The 23,884-nt window shown below is 40.0% G+C and overlaps 1 protein-coding gene across 4 annotated transcripts; it reads right to left on the bottom strand.

Moving 5' to 3' along the window:
- Positions 1–9,137: 9,137 nt before the first annotated feature.
- STEAP1 (STEAP family member 1) lies at positions 9,138–23,374 on the bottom strand. Of its 4 annotated transcripts, none has more exons than XM_065051006.1 (5): positions 23,224–23,374; positions 19,307–19,411; positions 16,683–17,195; positions 14,954–15,118; positions 9,138–13,216 (listed from the first exon to the last, which is right to left on the bottom strand). In XM_065051006.1, the coding sequence occupies exons 2-5, from the start codon at positions 19,397–19,399 to the stop codon at positions 12,959–12,961; spliced, it is 1,029 nt and encodes a 342-aa protein (XP_064907078.1). In that variant the 5' UTR covers positions 19,400–19,411; positions 23,224–23,374; the 3' UTR covers positions 9,138–12,958. The 4 variants fall into 4 exon arrangements, with proteins under 4 accessions (XP_064907078.1, XP_064907077.1, XP_005505003.2 ...); XM_065051005.1 differs by lacking the exon at positions 23,224–23,374 and adding an exon at positions 22,777–23,202; XM_005504946.3 differs by lacking the exon at positions 23,224–23,374 and adding an exon at positions 22,438–22,716.
- Between the last annotated feature and the right edge of the window lie 510 nt (positions 23,375–23,884).

Here is a 23,884-nt window from a genome sequence, read left to right as displayed (position 1 = left end):
ACACATATAAAGTATGGCGCTCATGCTGCAGCAAAAAAACTAACACATGCACAAATGGTTGAAAAGGAGCCATATGATCTCAGAAACACTGAACATACCTGTTTTCATCCTTTGTGGGTGCATGCTGACTTGTTTCTGTAGTGCATGAACTGAGGACTTAAGCAGAAGGAGCCATATAAACAATTCAAACATTAATTTCAGTGTACCACAAACAACCATGCTGTAGAATTTGAAAAGAGGGCTTCTGTTGTAGTTCAGAAGCCATTTCCCCCCCAATTATTAAAGAAGTCATTTTCCTGACACTGAAAACATATATTTTTAAAGCATTTATTGATTTGGTTAACAGGTGCACAGAAAACCTAGTGCCTGGTCTTCCAAAATGCATTTTCTACTTTCAGATAGTGAGGGCTGGGTTGATACTCCACAGAAGTCAATGGAAAGGTGAGACCATTGACGGACTACTCAGAAACACCCTTTTCATTGTGAGAACTAGCATTTCAGCCCTTCAGTTTCCTGTTGTAATACTCTTCTTTTCTTTGCTATTGATCCAAAAGTTGTCATCCTAGGCTTTTTTTTTTTTGTAGCCAGTACGACTACAGTAGTACAGGTTCAAATCTTTTAGTACAACCAACAGATGTATCAAAAGAAAAAAGCAGAAAATTCTTTTCTGCATTTTGTGGCTGATTTTCCTTATATGCTACTTTGTGTGACTCTTGTAGCCAGAAGAGTATTCACATTAAAATTGACCTATTTAGTCATGAGACTAACTCATGCACGTCAAATTGATAGTGCATCATACATAATGTGAGTAGTGACAATCCTATAATTCTTGATTTATTTGAACTATAGCCTTAATAAGAAGGCTGTAAATCTGCATGTTTGGAGTTGTTTTCCTGTGGGATATTTTTTTAATATTATTACTGCAGCATAAAGTCTTGAACAGAAGACTCAGACCTTTAGGAGATGATGCATTAGAGGAGAGGGCTTTTTTCTTACGCAGGCAGTATGGCTAATGATCCTTGAATTCTGATACCCGTTTCTTGTTCAGCTGTTTGGCCTGCAATTGCTCACTACCTACGTCTTGCATGTGAAAGTGACACATCCTGTGCTATGTACAGTGTGCCAGGTCTGACCCTTGTCCTTCATGCCTAACCCATCTGGGTCCCACAGATGTCAATCAGTTTCCCATGTCTCCTATATTTTTCATTTCTTATCCAGTAGTTTCTCCTTTTGCTATGTGCAAACCTCCCCAGCTTTAGCCTTTGTGTGCAGGGGCAGATGAAGAAACTTTTGATTCCTGGTGATTTACCAGCATGTTGAACAGACACAACTAACATGATATCTGGTACATTCAAAGATTAAATCAAGGCAGTTTGGAGGATTTCACTTGATCCTATATTTTCCTTGCACATTTTTGAGGTTTTGCAGTTTGAATATTCTCATTTGGAACAGGGACTAAAGTGACTACAGCCTCCCTTCCATTGCTGTATAACTGATCCATTCAAGCAGGAGATGCATAAGGAGGCCCCTGTCTTGCATGGATTTTACCATGAGAGCAGGGGTATATACATGCCTTTTATACATTTAAACTCTCCAAAAAATTGGACCATATCTCTAGTGAGATGATGCAATTGGATAGTTACATTTTCTCAAATTATATACAAAAAATCTCTGGGTGACATAATTTTCAGATATTCTGTTAAAGGGTTATCTTAAACGATCTGTTAAAAAAGGAGATTATTTTCTTTTAGCAGGTGTTTTTCTTTTTTTAGCAAAGTCCAGGGCAGCATTATTTTTTCTTCCTTTAAGGGATGGAGCATAACAAAGGAGTTTCCAATTGGCAAATGGAAACAGATATTCTGCTTCTTCCTCTTGGCAAGAGGAAAACAAAGCCCCAGGGATTTCCCCATGGAAAGAGAGTGAAAACAAACACATAAAAATTAGCTTCCTATAAGGGCAACAAACCCAAATACAATTATTTCTGGCATACTACCCTCAACACAGTTAATTTCGTAACTTAGCAGAAAAATACAGTATTTCCCAGCCAGGAACATTCAAGCCAACCAATTTTTTTTTCTTATGGCAGCCTGCAATTACTCTAAAAATAAAACTTAGACCTATTACCCATTTTTTATAAGGACAAATGGATCTGAGAGATTTGGAAAATTTAAACCTATTTTTACCTTATTTTTTGGTAGAAACAAATTGTACTTTTGTTCCTTGTGTCTTTCTGATTTCTTAATTAATCTGATATCATTGTTCACTTGAAAAGATGTTGGTTTTTAACAAAGATAGTATTTAAAAAAATGCAACCTAACCACTAACTAAACAAAGAACAAAAATGAATGGTAAATACCTCAACTAAAATATCTTCCCTTCCTTCATTCTTTGGATTTCGTCAATTTGTGGTGTTCCCTTTTCACTGTCCAGGTATCACTATATCCTCTAGACCCTCTAGGTTCTGAATTTCAGTACTTAAAAGCAAGGAAAGCAGGACAAACTGAAATGGATAAATAAAAACACTTTTATACTCTTTTTGAGGAGGAAAACAGAAAGAGGAGAGAGGAGAGGTGAGGAGAGGTGAGTAGAGGAGAGGAGAGGAGAGGAAGATAGAATGAAGGGAAGAGAAGGAAACCCTTTACAGAGCCCAATGAATACACCATAGTTGAGAAATCCTAGAAAATAATGTGAAAAAAGACAGGGTATCTACTTCTCAAGAAGAATGACAAATGAAGGGCGATTCGACCAAAACAGAGGACCTCCACAAAACAAACAAACAAACAAACAAACAAACCCAAAGCACCTAAAAGTACAGAACATCAAGGCTTACAATTCTGTTTCTAAGGCAATCCAAGTAGAAAAACAGTGAGGATTTTTTCTGCTTTTATGATCTAGTAAATTAATTTTAGTCACCAGAAAGAAGGTAAAGGAAGGAAACCTCTCCTAGCTTTCCCTGACTATGGTTTTCCACAGCTATTGTTGAAGCCCAGTTAAGGGGTTTCAGGACCTTTGTGTAGAGCACAAGGTCATGTATGACCTTCCTATTTCTCCCTGTAACTCTGAAACAACATTTGCTTTGTGGTGTAAGTTACAGAAGGTCAGAATATTTCTTCTTGGTTTGTGCCTGCACATCTTAGAAGGCATCTACAAAGTGAGACAGTAGGTTCTAAAGGTGTGATCTTGTGCCTGGAATAACTGTTGGACCCAAAGCCAGGGGAAAAATAGATTATTTTTATAACAAAAGCAATTGAATCCAGAGCAAAACTTTCAGTCAGTTGACTTGTTAACCAAGAACAGACATATATCCTTCCTAGGGAAGCATGGATATTGCAAAACTGAAAAACTCATTTAAAAGACAATAATACGAGGTGTTTCAAAAAGATGGACCCAGCTTGAAATCACACTGCTTTGAAATTGGGTCCATCTTTTTGAAACTCCCCGTACTTGCTGGAATAGTAGAGTAGCTGAGGAAAGCACAGGCTAGATTGCGGCCTGACCACCATTTGACAGCCCAAGACTTAACGTGTTTGTTTTACTAACAGGATTTTAGCTCTCTGAGTTCAAATTTCCCTCACAAAGCTGCAAACCACAGGTTTTTCTTGAGAGCAGAAGCAAAATGAAAAGTAATGAAGATCACACTGTGTAGTAGGTAGTGTCATGGTGTTGAAAATGTATACATATACTGTTTAACATGTAAAATATTTGCAACCTTCTTATTACATGTACCTTGTCATAGGTTAGGCCTTCAGTTAGTTTACCCTGAACATTCAGATTCACTGAATGGGACCATACCAGCTATTTAAAACGTTCCCTGACAAATAAAAATGGAACTGTGATAATTCAACAACTTAGCGCTGTGAGAGGAAAATCTGTATCTTTATGGATCAATGAAATACTGATTCTATTCCCAGTTCTGTGAAGATTTATGTAGTTATTTCCACAGAAATGAGCTGAGGCCAGTGAGTTGCTACAGAGCCCAAGAGATAAGCAGTTCTTTTCAGGATCATGGCAATAGCTTTTTCTTCAGGATTTAAGTTCTCATTCCCAACACATTTGTTTTCCAGCTGTAAAACTTAGAGGAGTCTATCAGTCTGAGATTTCTTCTCTACGTAGAGGAATGTAATAATCACCCTACTTGATTAGCCTGTCTAACCCATTAATACCTGTTCAAGAGCAGCAAAAGAAAATGCTTTTTAAGGAGAGCATGCAAGCCCGGCTGCTGTATTTTGTACTCTCCTCCCAAATATCTATTTGTCTTAGTGATGTCATAGGGTACATGCCTGCAAAGTCCTTTGTAGTTCCTGAATTTTTCTGACCCCCTTTTGAAGCTGCTGATGCCTTTTGCCCCCACAGCTCTCCATGCCAGCAAGCTCTGCCCTCTGCATAAAGGTGCACTTCCTTAATCAGTTGTAAACTGATCTCCTACTCGTTTCATTGAATCCTCTCTAGTCCTGGTAATGTGGATTTGGTGAAAAACAGTTCTGTGTTTATCTCACCCACTGTCTTCAATATTTTATAAACCTTGATTTTATCCACTTTCACCTTTGTCCCTCATCTGGAGAACTTCCACCTTGTTAGTCTCTCCCTGTAAAGCAGCTGTTCCATACCTTGGTCATCTGAGATACTGTTCTCTGTATTGTCAGGTTAAATGATCAAAGGCTAATCATGGTGAACACAGAGACCCAATGAGGGTCAGAGGATCAGTAACAGGCAAAGGAACCCCAGCAAGGTAATCAGTGAAACTGGAGCCAAACTGCCTACTGCTAAGACAGAGCACGGAGAATGACCAGATCATTGCCCCTGGGGTGAAACCCATCAAGGTGATCAACAGAAGAAACTCTTTCCCCTGAAGTGTAATGCAAGATAGAGAGGTGCTTTCCTAAAAGGATGTGGGCCTTGTTATGGTATGCAAGGGGAAGAGAATTGTATGAACATTTTTATGGGCAATTCTTAAGGGGATGTGTGAGAATGTACAAGACTTACTGTAAGATGTTTAGGGAAAGGACCAAAGCTGGAGAAAGGAAAGGATCAAGGTGGATCAGGGATGAATAAAAATGAGAAATCAAAGGGAAAATGGCATCAAAAGGGCCACTCAGTACATGATACATCCCCCGCCTCTTCCATCTTCCAAACTTTTTGTAGGCTCTCAGTTTCCCCCTGATTTAATCACTCACCCTCACATCATTCTCGTATTGATAGTTAAGTATATCCCATTCCCACTTATCCTACCTGCTTCATTTTCCTCTTCCTCACCACTGGCAGGCCTCACCACCAATTTTCCCTTATTCTTTTACACCTCAGTGCCAGAAACATGAAAGGACCCAATTATATCGAAGAGTTTTCAGGTGGGAACTTAGATATAACTAAGCAATCATAGGATGTTAAAACAGGGCTGAATGCAACTTGGCAGTTGGTGAGGAGGAGATTTCATGGCTCAGCTGCTGTGTTGTGATATGGAGTGCTCCAGGCCAGTCTCTGGTAATGGAGAAATGGTAATAAATTTTAGTGCTGTTCCCTTGATAAGGCTGGCTTGATGAAGGGTACATGGCAGAATAGAGTCCATGCCAAACAGTGAAGAAGGTGAACAATTTATTGGTAATTGTGTCAAGGAAAAGGCAGACCTGAAATATTTATGTGACTGCAGGGGACAAATGTGACTTTGAATAGCTCTGTAAAAGTCCCATTGATTTCACCGGGAATTTTGCCTCTGCAAGAACTAAATGGTGAGGACTAAATATTTGCAAGAGAATAGTGATATAAGAACAAGGATAAAACTGAAGTTGTTAGGAATTACTTTTCTGAATATAGTCTAATGCACCATCTAATTCTTTGGTTTCAGAGTGGCTTAGCTTCACGGGGTCTTACATAAATGTTTTCCTTCATTTAGCACAACATGCTATACACTTTACCAGGAAGTAAAGCAGCCATGTCTGCTTCACTATAAGTACAATTTATTTGAAGATAACTCAGTGTGTGTTTAGATTGTTATGAAAATTGCAGCAATATTTTAACTCATGTATCCGCAGCTTCAGAAACAGTATGTTCTTCATCCATAATAAAATTGTAGGGCTACATCTCAGAGAATAATTCCTCCACATCACAGAATCACTTCTAACCTAGCTGGTGTTCATACATATCAGTAGAATCTGAACAGATTTCCCCAGAAATGCCTCAAATGGTATTTCAGGGATGGAGAGGTGGCAACTTCACAGGTTCTGCAGGCCAAACTCTGCACACATCTGGGCTCTTTGTGTTAGTTCATTTCATTCCCCAGCTCCATGTGGATAACCAGCCCTCCCTCCCACCCCCTGTTTCAAAGATTCATTGCAGTTTTTTCAGACTCCTTCCCTTCTGTCATTCACTCGCCCTCCATTTTACCCATCTTCCTGACTAAGGATTTCTGTTCCCTACTACCATGATGATGTTGCATTAATCTCTTTCAGTATTCTCCACTTCCTTATTTTTCCCGGTTAACATCCATTGGGCTCCTTTACTACTTCTTCTAAGAAAATCTGAGTGCTTGCAGTGTCTCCTTTCCTCTTTGTCCCAGATCTCCCTGTTCCTTTCCATTCCATGTTAATGCCTCTTTGCATAGCTTCATAGTCGCAAGCCTGCTGCTGCCGCAGAGTAGCCTTTTGTCTGTCATTAATTATCTGGGAACAAATAATTTAGGATGTTCATATCCTTGTGAAAATACTAAGTCTATTGCAAATTAGAAGGCACAAGAGAAAGCCGTCATTATTTTAATTATGGGTGCCATCAAATAATTGTTAGGCTGCTAAATTGTTGCAGAGATGCCTGAGGTGCCATGCAAGCAGCTATTTTTTTCCCTATTCTGGCTTTTTTTTTTTAAGTGAATGAATGAATGAGATGTGTTGTTTAAAAGTAGGGCCTGGTATATGCACAGGTACAGGTGGAGAGGCAAAAGAGAAATGCCATTCAGTTGTACATATGAGTCACAGGACTGGAGAAAAAGGCAGAGAAAAAATTAGAGATGGGTTATGTGGCCATTCCTCAAGTCCAGCAATAAAATACTTCTCAGTATTTCAAGGAATGGAGACATTAATGTGGAAAACTTTTTTTTTCAGTAGAGTATCTCCCAACAAAACAGTGTAAGCATGTATATAGACTGCACATGACTGCAAACTACAAGATTGACTTGTCCAGTTCAAAAACCCCACACTTGCCTCACTTCTTTTTTTAATAGTGAGCCCAAAACATTAAATTTAAGGACCAAATACTCCCATCAATAGCACTGGTAGTATTCTAGCAGTCCCACAGGAACTATACGTCTTTAACCAAGACAAGGATATGGCATATTTATCTCAGCAATATATTTTCATGCTACAAAGATTATACATAAAAAGAAACAAACAAAAAAGGACAAAACAACTGTATCTTCTGTTGCATCATCTTTATTGGAAGTAGCTGTGGTCTTCTTTTTTATAAGTTTATAGAGTTTGGTTCCCTGACTTGTTTTATTTATTTTCATTTGAAAATCTCAAAGAACTTATTATACATAATGAGTTAGCCTCACTACACCCATTCAAATGTTACATTCAATCTATGAAAAAGTTCAAGCAATGATGCAAAAGTGGAACCCTGCTGTAACTGAGTTCAATGAGATTTTTTTAAAGGAGTCCAAGGTCTCACTGAAATAAATTATTTTGCCATCAGCAACAGAGCATGCTGATGGTATCAAGAAAACTGGGCTTTACTGAAAAGAAATCAGTGGCAATGATCAGCCATTGCCAGACACAGTGACTACAGGAGACTACATTCTCCAGGGGTGGATCCAGCATGTTTTCAAAAATCTTTTTGTTTTGTTTTGTTCTTTTAAATGATTCTTTTAATGCCATTTTAGGAAAATCGGATTAAAATAAATGAGTCTGGATTTCAAAAAAGGTTAACATAACATTTCAGCTTATCAAGGGACACTGCTAGAAACTATGGATGTGGCAGAAAAGAAGACGTGAGCTCATCATCTCTGCAAACGAAGCCACATATTCCACAGTCACGTAGAGGTCAGTCAGTTTTGTATGTTTTTCAGTCGCAATCTCTAGGACACATTTTTGCCTACTGATTCATGGAAAACTAAGAACATGACAAATAACTGAAGCAATGAAACATTCCTGCTACTGAAATAGGATGAAATAACCGGCGTTTTGAATTTTAGGAGTACTTTGAACCATGCAGTTTAAGCTGGTTTTAGTTAAACTGCCGCTTTAAGCCATTCGTTTTCCTGTCCTTCCTGCTGGCATATGTGTATGGCTGTGAGGTGAATCAGTGCTGCGTATGGATCTGGCTGAATCATTCTTTTCCCTGCATTACTTTTCATCTGGATCCAGTTCCTTGGGCTGATTAACTTCACAGCTTTGAACACTTGCAGAACTGTGAGAACAGAGAAGAGTGGCCAAAGGGAGGGACTGCTTACAGTAAATGCTGCTGTCAACGAGAATTTACATAAAACCACAGCCAGCACAGCCCTAGCTCTGGCTTCCTAAGCACTGACTGTTGGTACCACTTCTTGGGAATAGTATTCTGCGATCTAGCAACCCCAGGTAAACTTGGCATAAAATCACTCAGGTCCCTTCAAAAATGTATTAGTATCTCTCCAGAGTTTCAATTCTATGTCTTTGACTTAAATATACCAAAGACACGTAACAACTGAAGTACTTTGCAGCCTTTGTAGAGGCATTGCAAAACCACTTACACTAGAGTGATGGATTATTACCCCCAAATATGCCTTTATTCCTTTCCTCAATGCCCTCACCATTCTTGAGCTTTTCCTGGTCTTTAATCAGTGATTTCAGGGATCAGAGGGATTCAAAGCACTCTACAACTAGATCAGCTTTCCCTTCCTTCTCACAAAATCTCTGAATGCTAGAATATGCAGTCTGTCAGTTAAAAGATCTGTCAGCAAAAATGTGCTTTCATTACATCCCTCTATGAAAGTGTCCATTTTGCTTTTCATACCTTTGTCTTCTCTCCTTTGGATGCTCCAGCCTCTGCACCAGCATGGGGAAAACGGTTCCCCTTGACTGAAGCCATTTTTATTGTTCGTGGCAGCAGCTGTTCTAGAGTCTACTGTGCCTTTTTACCCTTATACTCTGGATATATATGACACAATGGCAGACACAGCATACATTGAAGTATTTAATGATGCATAGTTTTACAAAAGTAATGGATGTTATACAAAGAAGTGCCTAAAATTTGCACACACATTGATTTTATGCATTATAGTAGTATATAGGCATATTAAGACACTGAATTTTGAAATAGGTATGTAAACATAAAAGGTACATATGCAATTATTTTAATTAAGTTTTGAACTAAAGCGTATCTATGACAAAAGGAGAAATAAAATAGTCAATAGCATTTTCTTCTGTAGCCCTTTATAGCCCTTACATGACTCTCTGGCCCCACTGAATGCCTTAAAAGCTTCAACATACTGTTGCAATGTCCTGTGAAGTGTTACTGCTCCAGTTCTGCAGATTGGGAGGTGAAGTAGTTTGTTCAACAAGAGGGAAGAGTTTTGACACAAGGTCTCAAATTCTAGCTCAAAGCATTCAACAGTGCTTTCTAGAAAAATGGCTGGTTGTGATGCAGAAAACCTGGCTCCTACTTGAGAAAACTGGTAGGAAAAAAGGTGTTTGGATGTTTGGGTGTCATGTGTGATCTTCGGAGTAGCTTCCCTAGTATGCAAATTTCAGCTGGTAGAAGACGCTTCTGGTTTTGCCACTAAGCAATGCTAGAGAGAAAAATCTGAAGTGTGCTTAATGTCCTCAGTTGAACAATGGGTGTAAAGATCAGTTTGGATAGTATGTGATAATTTTGAAATTGGTTTTCTTTTGTAATTTATGTTAGTATTTCAATCCATATTAAAATATTTAAATTAATTAAGTTATGCTAGTTCGCACCACCTTGTGTAAGAAGTGCATAGAGTAGGGCATTACGGTAGAGTGCTTCCTTAGGACACAATTTTTAAACCACTTGAAGAGGGATGAATCTAAATTTATCACTGCTGCACTCAATTAGAAGATAAAGATGTACATGTTCTTTAGTACTTTCTGAAAGGAGTTCTGTGCTTGTGATGTGCCTTGTTCTGATTTTACACACTAAATACAAAGGTGCAGACACCAGTTCCTTTCTGTTGCCTGGATAAAGATGTGTTAGAACAGATGGTTCAAACGGTTTTTACAAAGTGCTGAATACAGGTAATATGTTTAGATGCACACGGAGTTCTTGGTCTCTTTTTTCTAACAATGGTACCTATAGTGATTTCTGCAATAAGGATCTGTCTGTTAGTCTCCAAATTGAACAATATCTTACAGATTCAGAGAGAGAAGGTTTTAAGAATTTGGACGAAAATTTCAGAAGAACCAAACCAACTTTGGAATTAAAGCCCCATTTTCAAAAGTGACTTAGTGGCCTAAATCCTACTGCTGTGCAGTACGATGCAGATTCCAAAGGCACAGAACCTTAACTTCCAGCTTCTATTAATTTCAGAAACATATTGACCATACTCCTCTACTCAGTGCTCTCTGATCAAGGTGATCTGTAACAGAGTCCATGTGCAAAAAATTACAGAGCTTACAGTTGGTAATGGTGATAATAAGGTGAAAAGCCTTGAAGCCCATTACCATTCCTTTGAACTATTTTGCTCTCCAAATGCAATTGGACATTTGCCTTGATTTTGTTTTATACATGCCATACGAATACCTTGGAATGGCTTCTTCCAAGGAGTGTCTTCATTCACTGTTTTTCAGTTATCAAGGGTCAGGTTCTGCTCTATTGTGCTGCATGTTTTGTTACCCCTGAAGCTGTTCATATTCCTCAGTGTCAAAGGGCTGGCTTCCGTGACCAGCTGTAAACAATTAGTCAAGCTATTTGACCAGAATTTAAGGAAGTTGGAGATGGAGTTAAATTCTCCAGACTTTTTAAGTAAGGGAGCAGCACGGCCGATTTTGGAGAGCACAATTTAACACAATTTAGCGTATACTTTGATAAAACCAAATGTCATTCTTTTCAATAGATGCATACAGGTGTTGCTTGGAATACTTACAGTCTCAGCTTTGCTCTAAGTAGTAAGTTTGAGCACACTTTTTGGGTAGCTAGTGGACAATACAGAAGACAAAAGGATTTCTTCATCATTGCACTTGCCTCAACCTGTTCCATTAGAAAAATAATTGTATTATTTTTTTTCTGACTCTGGGCAACAAAGTGCAGGTAATATTCTGAATAAGCCTTTGGGAAATATTATTCTTTATCCCTAATAGAACTTCTAAAAGATTGATTTCATTTATAAAAATGTAAATACTAATGCATTGACAACCACACTTTTCCTGTTCTGTTAGAAATTTCTTAGGTTAACATTGCAGACCAGCTTCCTGTGTTTTAGAGTGTTTACCTCTGTCATGCATTACTGATTTAATACACAATGCCACCCGTTTCTCTTCAGTCTATATTATACAGCCCACCATGTCCCCAGTTATTTTCACAGTACTACGTTAAGTGCAAATATAAACAAGGCAAACTTTTAAGTTGCAATAATTGAATGCAGTTATAATCAGGAAAATACAAAATGTACTATCCCTATAGCTATTTAATTTGTTTGTTATTTATGCTCAGTGTACCAAGTCCACAAATGCACAACAGAACTATTAGCTACAGAATCATTAGCACCATGTATTACATGTTTTTTTTATGCATACATTGTTTTCCTGTTTGTTTTAATACCAGAGCCACTACCAATTACAATTTTCACTCAGATGGTCCCAGCAATAGGTGGCATCATCAGTCCATGTCATAGTCAACTCATGCAGAGAGACTGGCAGAAATATTCCTGATACTGAGTCAAAATATTAACTACTGCACAGCATATTTAAAAATAGATACTAACAAATGAATTATTCATTTAAGACATTCAGCCAGACCTATGCAACATAAGGAAAGTGAGGTTTAATTAGCTTATATTAAATTTTTTGCAAAAGCAATTTCATTCAGAAGCTGTTTTACATGAAAATTTCACCCAATCAGTGTCAAGATTCAAATGTCTACTTTTAATGTTTTTCTTCCAGTCACACAATTGTGCTGGCCCTAGAGTAAACAGAAAAACACATTTACCTTAGGTGAGTTATCCCACTGGAATAATTTCTGCAAATAAAGTATAGCACGTCAAGGGCTGCAGGCTTAGGTCAAAAGCATGGAAAATTTCCAGCATCAGAAACAAAAGAACATGCTCATGGCATAAAAAATGGGAAATGTTTTATCGTTTTCAGTAAACAGAGACACACCTAGTCCTGTATAAGATGGTGATCTGAGTCTAAAATCTCTTTTTTTAGACTGTGCCCCAACCTCAAGAGATTTACCTTGTAAAGTTCCCTGCGGTTCTGCTTGCCCAATTGTCTAAGTTCAAGACCTGGTGGGAACACACAGCTTCTGTCTGGCTCATGTGCCAAGGTCCCTGTTCCGGAGAATGAAACGTAGGATGCAGGTGATAAGGGAGAATTGGATGGTAAATACTCTAGTTGTATTGTCCCATTATAATACTGAGATTTAATGAAGGTGCAAACATGGCTGTAGGAAGCAGAAAGCATTCCTGGGTTCTGTGGTGTAATAATTTATTTTCTTTCTGTGGTCATCTGAAGCACTGATTTACGATTGCTTTTGCCTACAAAAGAATTATGATGGAGGCAATGATGCCCTTGGATTTTAAAAGCAGTGAGTCAGAGGAAAGAAATGATCAAATACCAGAACACTGAACAGATTAAAGCATGAAATGAATGTTTCCACCTTCTGTCTTAGCAAAGGTGCAGAATCCCATACTCCTGAAGTCGAAATGAAAAGTGAAAAAGAAACATCCATGGAAACTATGGAAACTATGAAAACAGAGCTTGCGAGTGAACATTTTGTGGCCTTGAGCATATTTACACACATAGAAAAGTCCGTATTTGATCTACAGTCTGGAAGTCATGCTGGTTTGATTGGTTTGTGTGTTAGCTTCCCAACCACACCTGATCTTTTTTATCCTCTTCCTAAAACAGGGGAGGAGCAGTACGCATTTACAAAGCAGAACCACAATAGGAAGAAAAACTGCTACCATGAATGAAGGTGGTGTGTACCAGATAAATTGGTTAACATCAACCCACTTATTCCAAGCAAACACCAGTGCATGAACAGTGCATAGCAGCAGAGCTAAATATCCCATCTTGCTCTGAAAAGAGAAAGAAAATAGTAAGCTATTTATTTTTTACAACTTGACAAAAACAGTACTCTGTTATGCAAATATGGAAATCAGGAAGGGCCTCAACCAACACACTTAAATCAAAGAAAATAAGACTATTTGCTTTGATCTAAAATTTAAGAACTATAATTCAAGGACCCAACTGTAGCCCTCTGTGCCACCATAAGAGGAAGCAGATGAGGCACATTTTTCAGCTATTGCTATGATACTTAGCTAATATACAGAACAGATCATGGATCACAGACTGTTCTTGAAAAAGGGTCCATTTTCAGTCTCTCAGTTTATAGATGCCATCTGTATCCTTTATTTCTGTGATGAATTATTATGGGTTCAAAGGCATATTTATAAATGGCTTAATTGTTTGCAAAGAAAAAAAATAAGGCCAATTAAAAACAGAAACTAGTAAGTTTATGACAAAAGTGGGAAAGTAGGAAACTGAAGTCTTTCAGTCCATTTACAGTCCACTTAAAGTGATAAATTTGGCTTAGGATGTCTATGAAATTCAGGAGTAAAATAAATTTTATGCTAGAGTTACTAGTAATTTTGAGTTTCCTGTTGCATAGCAATCTTGATATTGTTAGAAAAATGGAATTAGTCATCAGTGAAGTTAAACACTGCTTTTCCAAGTGCTGTATCTACAGAATCTGATTATCAAGTATAAAGGTTATTTGTTTACAAAACTAATCCAATAGATTAATATTACTCTTCTGGGTTTATTCACCATGCTGAATACTGAAAGCAATCATGCGCTAGGACTGTCCGTACACATTCTCTTCTGTAGAGTTGAAAACTTTTCTTACAAATGATTCACTTTATAAAGTGGGCAGGTCTTCAAATCACTAATTGCAGGAAGAGATACATTTCAGAGCTACTTTTCAAATTCAGGTAAAATTTTCAAACACTAAATATTTAGTAGGTCACTGAATTTTCAAATTTTGATGTTTGGGGTCCTAATTCAGCACTTACTTAACTCTAGTGTGTTGATGTCAGCAGAACAACCCCTGATTATAACTGCATATAATACAGGAGAACTAAGAGCACACCAGATACTTGGGTGAATGGAAGAGGCACATCTGTAGCAAATTCAGGACTGGCTGGATTTGATTATACATCTGTTCTAAGATGTCTCTGTTTCAGAATACACACTTTTGGAGGTGGTTATGAAGCTAATAATGCTGCAGATGGAAGACCTTTGCACGTATTATTCGAAAGAAGCCTTCTCCTGGACTTCCCAGCCACCTGGTACGACTGCTCAGGCAGTAAAGATTTGCCAGAACAGTTCCAAGGGAGCAAAAAGCAACAGCACTGGGTGGTTCAATACCACCTACTTCCAATTCAGCAGAACACGGGGCATTCCTGGAACATAAGGTGCCCAGAAGATGATTGAAATGCCTTCAGCACCAGAGGTCTTTAATTCAAGAACTGGTCCTGAAGGGACAACTGCTGCTGGTCATGGAGTCAGAAGAACAAAAAAGCAGTTGTCTTTCTTCCCACTTTATACCCTGAACATGACAGCCTTTTTTCCTGATAAACCATCAAATGAAATGAACATTTATTGCAAAGCAATTAAGAGTACAGAACAAATTTTGAGATTGGTTTCACCAACTCCTCTGTGTTTGATATTTCTAACTCCTAATGGTCTTAATTGATAACATGCAGTCCTACAAATGAGGACTGATGACACACAATAATGACACTTATGTGTACCTGAATGTAGTGGAATTCTCTCCAGGTTAAAGAAAGACTGACAGATGGGATTGATGTTATTGCCAACAAGGCCAGCAAAGCAAGTCCCAGGATTCCTAGAGACACGTAGATCTCCATTCTCCAAACATCATGTTCAATCCAGGCATTTTCTTTTTTTTGTTTGACCTGACAAAAGAACACAGCCATTTGTGTGAAATACAGCTATTTTCACCATAATATTCAGGAAACAAGCCAAGAAACACAGTATCTTTGTTTATTTGAATGTCTCTGAATGTAACTGCTATTTACTTCTGATGACGAAGTCTCCACTAGTATCTGCAGAGCAAAGCTGGGCTTTAAGTGAGAAGAATTTACCCTTCATCAGTATCTTGGCCCAGGAAGGACGAGTTCTTAGGCTGGTTAGCCTCACTTCACAGCAGGAGAAATCTTGTTCTTTGACAAAAAAATTCCATCCATGGCTAAATACAGTATCTGAGAGATTATAACAACAGGAAATTTATTAACAGCACTATTTTAGGGACCTAATTCAGCAGGCATTCTTAATGATGGTATCCTGCCAGGACAGTTGTTTAGCTCTATTTTTTTTTTAAAGCAACAACTTGGTACATTCAACTGCTCTGAATACAATGGTTGGCATGGATGAAAAGGTCATGATTTTAATAAACTGATGTCAACAGCCCTTTGATGCTGCTAGTGATCACTATGGCACAATATGCCCCAAATATGATAGCTTCTTCATCTTGAGGACTGGAATCTCAAGGAGATTTATGGAAATCCATTCAAGTCAGATTACTTGTAAGGCTTATTTCAGAGTTTTCAACAGGTAGTTTGACTGTTTACAGAATTCTTAAGAAGCTGTGTTTATAATAAAACCCTAGATTAGACTTTGAGGGATATAAAAATATACATTTGCAATGTATACCTTATATTGGAATATTCCTTATATTGCAGTACTCATGGCACTCGAAGCTATATGCAAGTATTAGGAACTCTCTAGTCCAGAGGTGTCAAACTCATTTTCACCGGGGGCCACATCAGCCTCACGGTTTTATGAGTGTCCTAAAATGACATTCAGCCCTTTGAAGGGAACTGTGAGGCTGATGTGGCCCCCGGTGAAAATGAGTTTGACGGCCCTGCTCTGGTCCCAGAGGATCTTGAGAGCTTTGCAGCCAATTGTTGCCCATGACTCAGAAGCATGATTGAAATTCTTTTAACAAGTTAGTCTGCATCAGCCCAACTGTGGAGCCACCAGAATTCATAAATTTAGTTTGTGGCAAATACAGATCATTGTGATTTAGCTCAGCCCTCATTCATTGCTGGCTAATTCACTTTACAAAGATGTCTAAAAATGGTGTGTGAGCTCAGATTCTCTAGTTAGATTCCACTGGTGCAGAGAAGACTAATCTATGCTAAATTAATAGTGTCCAAAGACTTAAATGTTCCTGTGAGGCAGGTATAATTATGTACATTTTACAGAGAGATAAAAAATCTCACATGACAAAAATGAGTTATTTAATTCACACTGGCACAGCTGTGATGACTCTTGACTCTCCATTACATGCTTTAACAACTAGGTCCTGCTCCAGCTCTTAACAGTGCTCTGTGGGGATCTATTTCAAAATCAAACTAAGGCAAAGAAAATTACTTTCCCCCCATCCAGAGTTACTTGAATGACCAAAACAAGGATTTCCTGGATACAGAAAGGCTGGCATTTGCATGCCCATCATACCTGCTGGAATGCCCAGTTCAGCAGCTTGTATCTGTATGATCTTCTCATTGGATAGCACAGGCTATAGCAGGCGTGCATTGCAGCAAAGAAGAAACTGAGAAGTCCAAATTGCTTTCTTGATAACATCCATCTATCCAGCCACTGGGGAAACCTTTTATACTTGGTGCCAAAATACAGCTGGAAAACAGCAGCTAATATTCCTGGTAAATATACTAGTGCTAAAAGGGTAATTGAAACCACTGGTAAAACTTTGTTTATGACGAGGATTGGAATTTTATAGAAAACATTTTCCTTTCTGGTTATAAAAGGATATATGACATCTCTCATAGAAGTGTAAATAAATGTTAATAATGAGATCACAGATGCTATCTTCATTGGCAAGTGCCACTTGGGGAACAGATCCTGCTTGCAGTGTTGTTCTGAAGAGTGTTCAAACTCACCAAAATGGTGTGCTTGATGTAAAGAAAAAAGTGCAGCTGCTTTGGGTGGATTGGTGACTTGCATATCCACATTCTGGAAAGGACAAAAATGAAATACTAAGTGAGTTCAAGAGAAGATTAAAAACTTCAGTAATAACAGTATTTGCTGTCATGGCTATTCCACCATACTGCACTGAAACCATATACAAAACATACACACTATTAAAGACAAGGTAGCTTGAAAACATAACATTTCAAACAGCATAGTCAGTAGTTGAGTGAGGCACTTTTAGCATAGATTTTGCGTTCTTCATTCATTACCTGTGGTGATTTCAAAATAGATTTTAATTCCAAGAAGTTAACTACACTGTAAGAGAAGATGGATTACATTATGTGAAGCATTGTTACAGCTTCTTATGATATGAGCTACAGATTTCAAATGTCAAATTTCAGTGGCAGACTTATTGATGTAGCCCAAATAATATGCACGACAACAGGATCCAGAGTCAAGACAATAAAATATTTCATTCAGTCACTGCTGTTTTAATGACATTTAATTGGGGGAATAAGGATGCAATTAGAAATGTTTGGGATCCAGCATATTAGACTGCACATCTGTCAACTCCAGCATCAAGTACAATGGTCTTCTTCCTGTCCTTCACAAATGTAATAGTGTCCTCTTAACTTTTCTGAAACCTCGTGAAACTGAGTCACTTCAGTTTAAAAAGCTGAATTTTCTGCTGCCAAGTAGGTACGGCTTGATTGTAGTCTTACAGCAGATCTTGTCACAGACTTTAGAAGAAGCTAAGCTAGTACAAAATTTTAGTGTAATATTATAAACTGTTTTACACTGAGATAATATATTTAAAGATTGTCCCATGTTTATAGTACATGAAGGAGGTACATGATCAGTAGACATACAAAATGAAAATATGTGTACCAACAGAAGGACATTGCACTTGATGCAGCAGACAGTTGTTCAGGGGTGGAAAACTGAGAACTGATAACATTAGGTAATAAACACATAATTCCTTTAATATTTCAATGAAATATAAAGTGAAACTGAACTAATGCTGCAAAGACTCAGCTTTAGAGTGGCTGATGTGACAGATGTCCAGATCGCCAGAAAGCGAAATGGCACTGTTTGTTTTGCAGAAGACAAATATTAGTAGTTTGAAAGCTGTAAGTTAACATTCTGCTAGAATACAGATGTTCCTATCTCAGCAACATTTTCTGGCTTATTCTTAAGAATCAAATTTTACATTGAAGCTCATTAAGAGGCCAATTCAAACAAGGTACTACACATCAGTCATGCAAGAGTTAGTGGGTGCAAGTCTTGTGTTTGTCTTCAATTATATGTAGGTGTTGTGTTTTAACATAGATAAAAAGTGTACACTGCTATCTTGCTGTAAAATCCTAAATGGAAACAAGGTAGCCTATTTGTTTCCCACCACATCTGACTGACTTGCCTACAGTACCTCACAGTAAAATTAGTGGGCACGGTCTTCATTAGGATTTTTTAGCTGAATGGCTAATACATGTTTATCTGATGATAAAAACATTTCTTTGCCATAGCAAAGATGCAGCCTCGTTAACTTATTCTCTAATCTGTAAAGTAGAGTGTAGTCCATGCATTGCAGAATCAGAAGTTGGTATGAATTATACAAACTGAGATTTGCATTTGTACAAAGTTTCACCTAGAGATACCTGTTTCTTGAAGAGAGTCTGTAAAGCCTAATTCCATATTTCACAGCCTGTGAAACAATTTACATTAGAATAGAGAGGTGTAGCTTGAACACTTCTGTGCATCAGGAGTCACTGAAGCAAGTGCTGTTGGAATGGATTTTTTTTCTGGACCTTTTTGTGTGATGTGGAAAATGTGGCAGTTATGAAGACTTCTCTGAATAAAAATTTTATATTCCTGTATAAAAATCCCATATTATTTCTACAGTGATTTACTCATATGATAAAATGCAACTAACAACTAACCTCAGATAGTTTTTTGCTGGCCAAAACTTGGTGTATTTTTTAGCATGGACTGTGATAAAATTGAATGAGATTATCTTTTTATGTCATTATTGTGACAAGACTTTATAAGTATGATGATATGTCAGTGTATTTGGAACATGGCATTTCTGGACAAAATCAAATAAAGACTGAAATATTCTGTGTGACATATGAGCTACTTTTTTACAGAGACATTACCAAATTGCTAAGGTTTCCTGTAGTTCTTCTCGGCACGATGCTCTGACCTGCACTCTGATCAATGGCATGATTATCACCTTCCCTCTTCTCCATTGCGGAAACTCCCTGCAAAACAAACACAGGATGTAAAACAGGTTTTGAAATGCCCTACTGGAACTTTGAGGCATGTTTTCGCTCAGAATGTTTTCTTCCCTCTCCGCCACCCATTTGCCAGAGAAGGTACAATAACCTAAGGAAAGGCAAGTCTGTCCTCTGAGAAGAGAACAGAAAAGCTCAGCTTGTTTTTTAAGTAAAGCAGATACTAAGAGAGGCTATGAATCAACAGAACAAAATCACTGATGAAAAATAGTATTTAAGCTAAACGCCCATGTCGCCAGTGGGATGAATGCATTAATTCAGGTGGAAAATTCTTAAATAACAACAAAGAAGTTTGAAACAACTTACAGAAATAACTTGTAAAATGATCCAAAGATGGATTTTGGTAAGTTCATGAGACTTGCTGATGGAAGAAGCCCACAGAAATGTGTTGTTCCTAATACTTTTTTGGCTTTATGGTTTAGGTTTCAGCATTGGTCTACCTGACAGTCACTTCCTGTCTTCAGAGGAGTATTCTCCCTTCGAGACTGTCAGGAAACTACAGCTGGAGCTTCACTCATGCTGTTCCAAGGCACGCTGGCAATACTGATCACTCACAAGTATTAATACTAGCAGAAATGGTTTGAAGGTATTAAGGACTACAAGAAATCAGAAGCCAGAAAAAAAAAAAAAAGGAAGAGAATGGATAAACAGATGTTTCAAAAAATCCTAGGATAGCAGGAAAGACAGTATCCTGAAGGCTATAAAATAACTACAAGGACTGCAAGGGCCCTGCAACAAGGACTTCCCACGCATGCATCAGTCACACACCGCAGGAGAGGAGGCACCAGCACCACACCACTGGGAACTCAAGGTACCAAAGCATGGTGTGACTTTCTGTTGTACCTTTAAGCCAGTGATGACCAGGGATCTCCTTCATGTACATTCCTATTGAACAGCTGAATTACTAGATATGAAATTGTTTTGCTAACTAATGATTCTTTTATATCCATAAGCCTTTTGGGATATTGTATGGACAAGTCAGACTTTGACAACTGTCCTTTTATTACTGTGTCTGATTCCCTCAGTGGATGAGTCCTACAGTCTTGTACCACCTGCTGTGGGGCTTTGCTTTATGCCAGGCCACCAGACTCCTAAAACAGAAGTATTCTTTTGCTAGGTATTTCTCTGCGGATTTTCCCCTCCTGCTAGCAAGCTCTCCCTTTGGGCATAACCTTTCAGCCAAGTGTTGCAGAGTAGGGTCAACAAGAGCTTCTGTCTGAAGGTCAGACTGTTAACCCTTTCCCACACCAGCCAATGGATGGTTTGTATATCCTGCACACAAGAAAGCACAGGCTGTTGAAAGCACATTTCTATTTTTCCCCCTATTCCTAGGGCTAGTCCCAGTGTTTTTATCACAAGTTTTGGGGTATCAGATATCTTCATAAAACCTCAGCTCCTGCAGTCCCAAGACTAGTTTCTGCTTCTATATGTTTTAATACACTGTATTTCTAGCTGTTACAATGGCAGAGAAGAGTTTACAAACAGAACTCACCACAGGGTACTTACCTGGAAAAAATTGATAACAACTGCAGTGAGCTTCAGATTTATTTTTAAAAGAACTCAGAGGAGCAGTCACACTGTTTTTGAGGCCTACCCCCTAATTTTTAAAGTTTGGTGTGGAAAAAAAAAGAGTATATAAACTGATAGGCTGACTTTTTTCTCTTTTAGGTAATGCCTTTCTTAAAATTGTTAAAATAGTTTGTGGCTCAGATCTTTGCTGCTTTTTAGTTTTGTTGTTTGCTTGTTTTGTTCTTCTGTACTGATCTCCATTGAGCTTTCAACTGTTAACACCACCAATCTACATGAGCTTACACAATGATCCCGACAACTTTGTAACTCTCCCCTTCTGGCCACCACACTATCTTGGGGATCCAGAAGACTGTTTTAGATTGGGAAGCACTGTGTGGAAGAACTTGACTCAATTGATTCTCATGCTAAATTTAGAAAATTTAGAAATGAACAGTGCAGTAATAGTTTCTAGCTAAAGGTTTGTATTGATGAAGATGTAGTAAATGATACCATGATGTGAAAAAAAAATCCATGAGCTAGAATGCCAGTGGCTGATCCTAAAAGCTGATTCAGTGGTTCTTTCAGGAAATAATGTTTAATAAAATGTTAAATACAGCATTAATGGTTTATTCAGCAGAAAACAAAACAGAAAGAAAAAAAGTGTGTGTGAATGAATGCATGCGCTCATCTGTGTAAATACAGGTCACAGCCATGCAACTGCATGCAAGGAAACATAAGTGCCGAATTATAATAGTCCACTTGGCTTCTGATACCAGAGTTAACATAAAATTATTTCTTAGGTACACCCAATAACAAAGCATAGTAATACTCTGGGAAAACCCAAAATACAAGAAATTTATAATTCTACTACTCAGTGCCTTGTGAATTTTCAGACAGGGGTAATCTATGGCATGTGTCATTTTGGAATACATCTGAAGAAAAAAAAATCAGGAGTCCTGTGAGAGACAGAAACTAATCGGTTGTAGCCCTGTCTAAGTCACAACTGTTATGAAAGAAAACAGTTGCAGCAATGTCCATCCTCAGTGCACACCCCTGCTGCTCTAGGAGGCAGCTGTGAATGAGAACAGAGGATGTCCAGCTGCACAAAGCCAAGTTTCCAATGCTGTGAGTGCACTATCGCATTTTGTACTGAGAAAACAGGCTCATTCTACCACTGAGCCAACGGGGATCCGCACCGTGCAGGCATTACCCCGAGAAAACGTCACCCAAAGCCAGTGAGAGGTTATCCTGAGTAAGTGGTTTCAGGGCTGGCTCCACGGAAAAAGAAAACTGGGTAAAATAAACAGGCGATGATGATAACGATGAGGTGATGGGAGCGGCACGGGACAGTGACCACATCTCGCTCCCTTGGCGCCATCGGAAACTGACAGCGTGAAAGGGCCAGGGATAACTGTCCCGCTGTTCAGTGCCTGCTGCAGCGGGCACGGCAGTGTGAGCACCCGGGACACGAGTAAATCACTCACCGCTCTCCAAACATTCTGCTGAGCGCTGCAGAAAACTTGGTGAAACGCGGGGGGATGGAGCAGGAGAGCGCCGCTCGGCGTTTTTCCTCGCTCAGAGCGCACCAGGGGCACGGTCGGGTGTGCTGCCAGCACGACGCCCGGCCGCTTCGCGCCGCTGCCCGCGGGAGGCTGGGCCCTCCGGGGGCACCTGTCCCGAACCGACCCGGCCCGGCCCGGCCCGACTCGGCGGCCGCGGGGCGGGCGGGGCCCCGCGCCGGAACCCGGCCGCAGCCCGGCCACGCGGGCGCACGCGAACGCCTCCCCGGCGGCTCCGCCAACGGCCGCCCCGGGCTCACCCACCTCGGCCGCCGGCAGCGCTGCCTCTGCTTCCCGCCCAGGGCCGGCGGCCCCGGCTCGGCTCCGTCCGTCGGGGTCAGCCCCCAGCGGCGGCCGTGCGGGCGCCGCTGCCCGGCCGCGTCGCGGCTCCGTCGGCGAAGGCGCACTCAGGTCAGCCGCGGAGCGTCTGCCGGACTCTGAGGAGGGGAGCGGCCAAGGGGGCCCGGCCGCTGCCTCCACCTCCCCTCCCAGCCCCGCCTTCCGCGCCCATTCCGCTCCCCTCCGCGCCGCTGGGGTGCGAGCCGGGGTCCCGTCCGCAGTCCCGAGCCGCGGCGGAGAGCGGCGGAGCGGAGGGGCCTCGGGGTCTCCCCTCCAGCACCGCCCGTGGCCGCGGTGCCCGAGCCTGCCGCCCCAAGAAGCGTCCCGGCCGCGGGTCTGCTGAGGCCTCGGCGGGACAAAGGGCGCATTCACCTGCGGCCTCCCCGCCCCGCAGGAGGAGGAAGAGGCGCCGGGGTGCGCTGTCCTCCTGGCGCCCCTCGCCTCCGCGAACCGGGCTCCGGCCAGCAACTCCGCTGCCGGGCGCTCGCGTGGGTTTGCCGAAGGGCGCTGCCGCGCCCCAGGGACCGAGGGGCTGCCCCGCCCCGCCAGCAGCAGCTAAATGCACCGTTCAAGTCCCTACCCGGGACACTTTCTCCTCACCTTTCGGTCCGTTCTCCTTTCCCTACCACTTCTTCCAAACCTGTCACTCTCCCAGCCTGTCAAAATGTTTTAGTAAATTCTGCTTCTCATACAAGCACTCATTGCTTTAAAAATTACCATTTTCCCCCCAAATACCACGACCTCGTACCTTTTTTTTCTGTGCTGGCGATTTTGAAAAGTTTGTTGTCTCCTGGAAGTTTAGTCACACAGTAGTGTGAACTATCATTATCTTGTGAAAGCTCTGTTTTAGTGGATATTTCAGCATTTAGTGGCTTACCATCATTGCAGAAAACAAGGCCAGTCAGTCTCAGAAATGTTTTTGTTTCTTTACACAGTGTTCATTGCATCTTCCTCGGGATTTCTCGACATAAATGATGCCAAGTTCAGTCTCTTTTGTTATATATCTTGGGAATACTTTTTTTTTTCCTTTTCA

This window comes from Columba livia, chromosome 2 (genome assembly GCF_036013475.1).
Source record: "Columba livia isolate bColLiv1 breed racing homer chromosome 2, bColLiv1.pat.W.v2, whole genome shotgun sequence".
Classification (NCBI taxonomy): domain Eukaryota; kingdom Metazoa; phylum Chordata; class Aves; order Columbiformes; family Columbidae; genus Columba; species Columba livia.
Note: the sequence above shows the minus strand (reverse complement) of the source record. Positions and strands in the feature narration are given on the sequence as shown.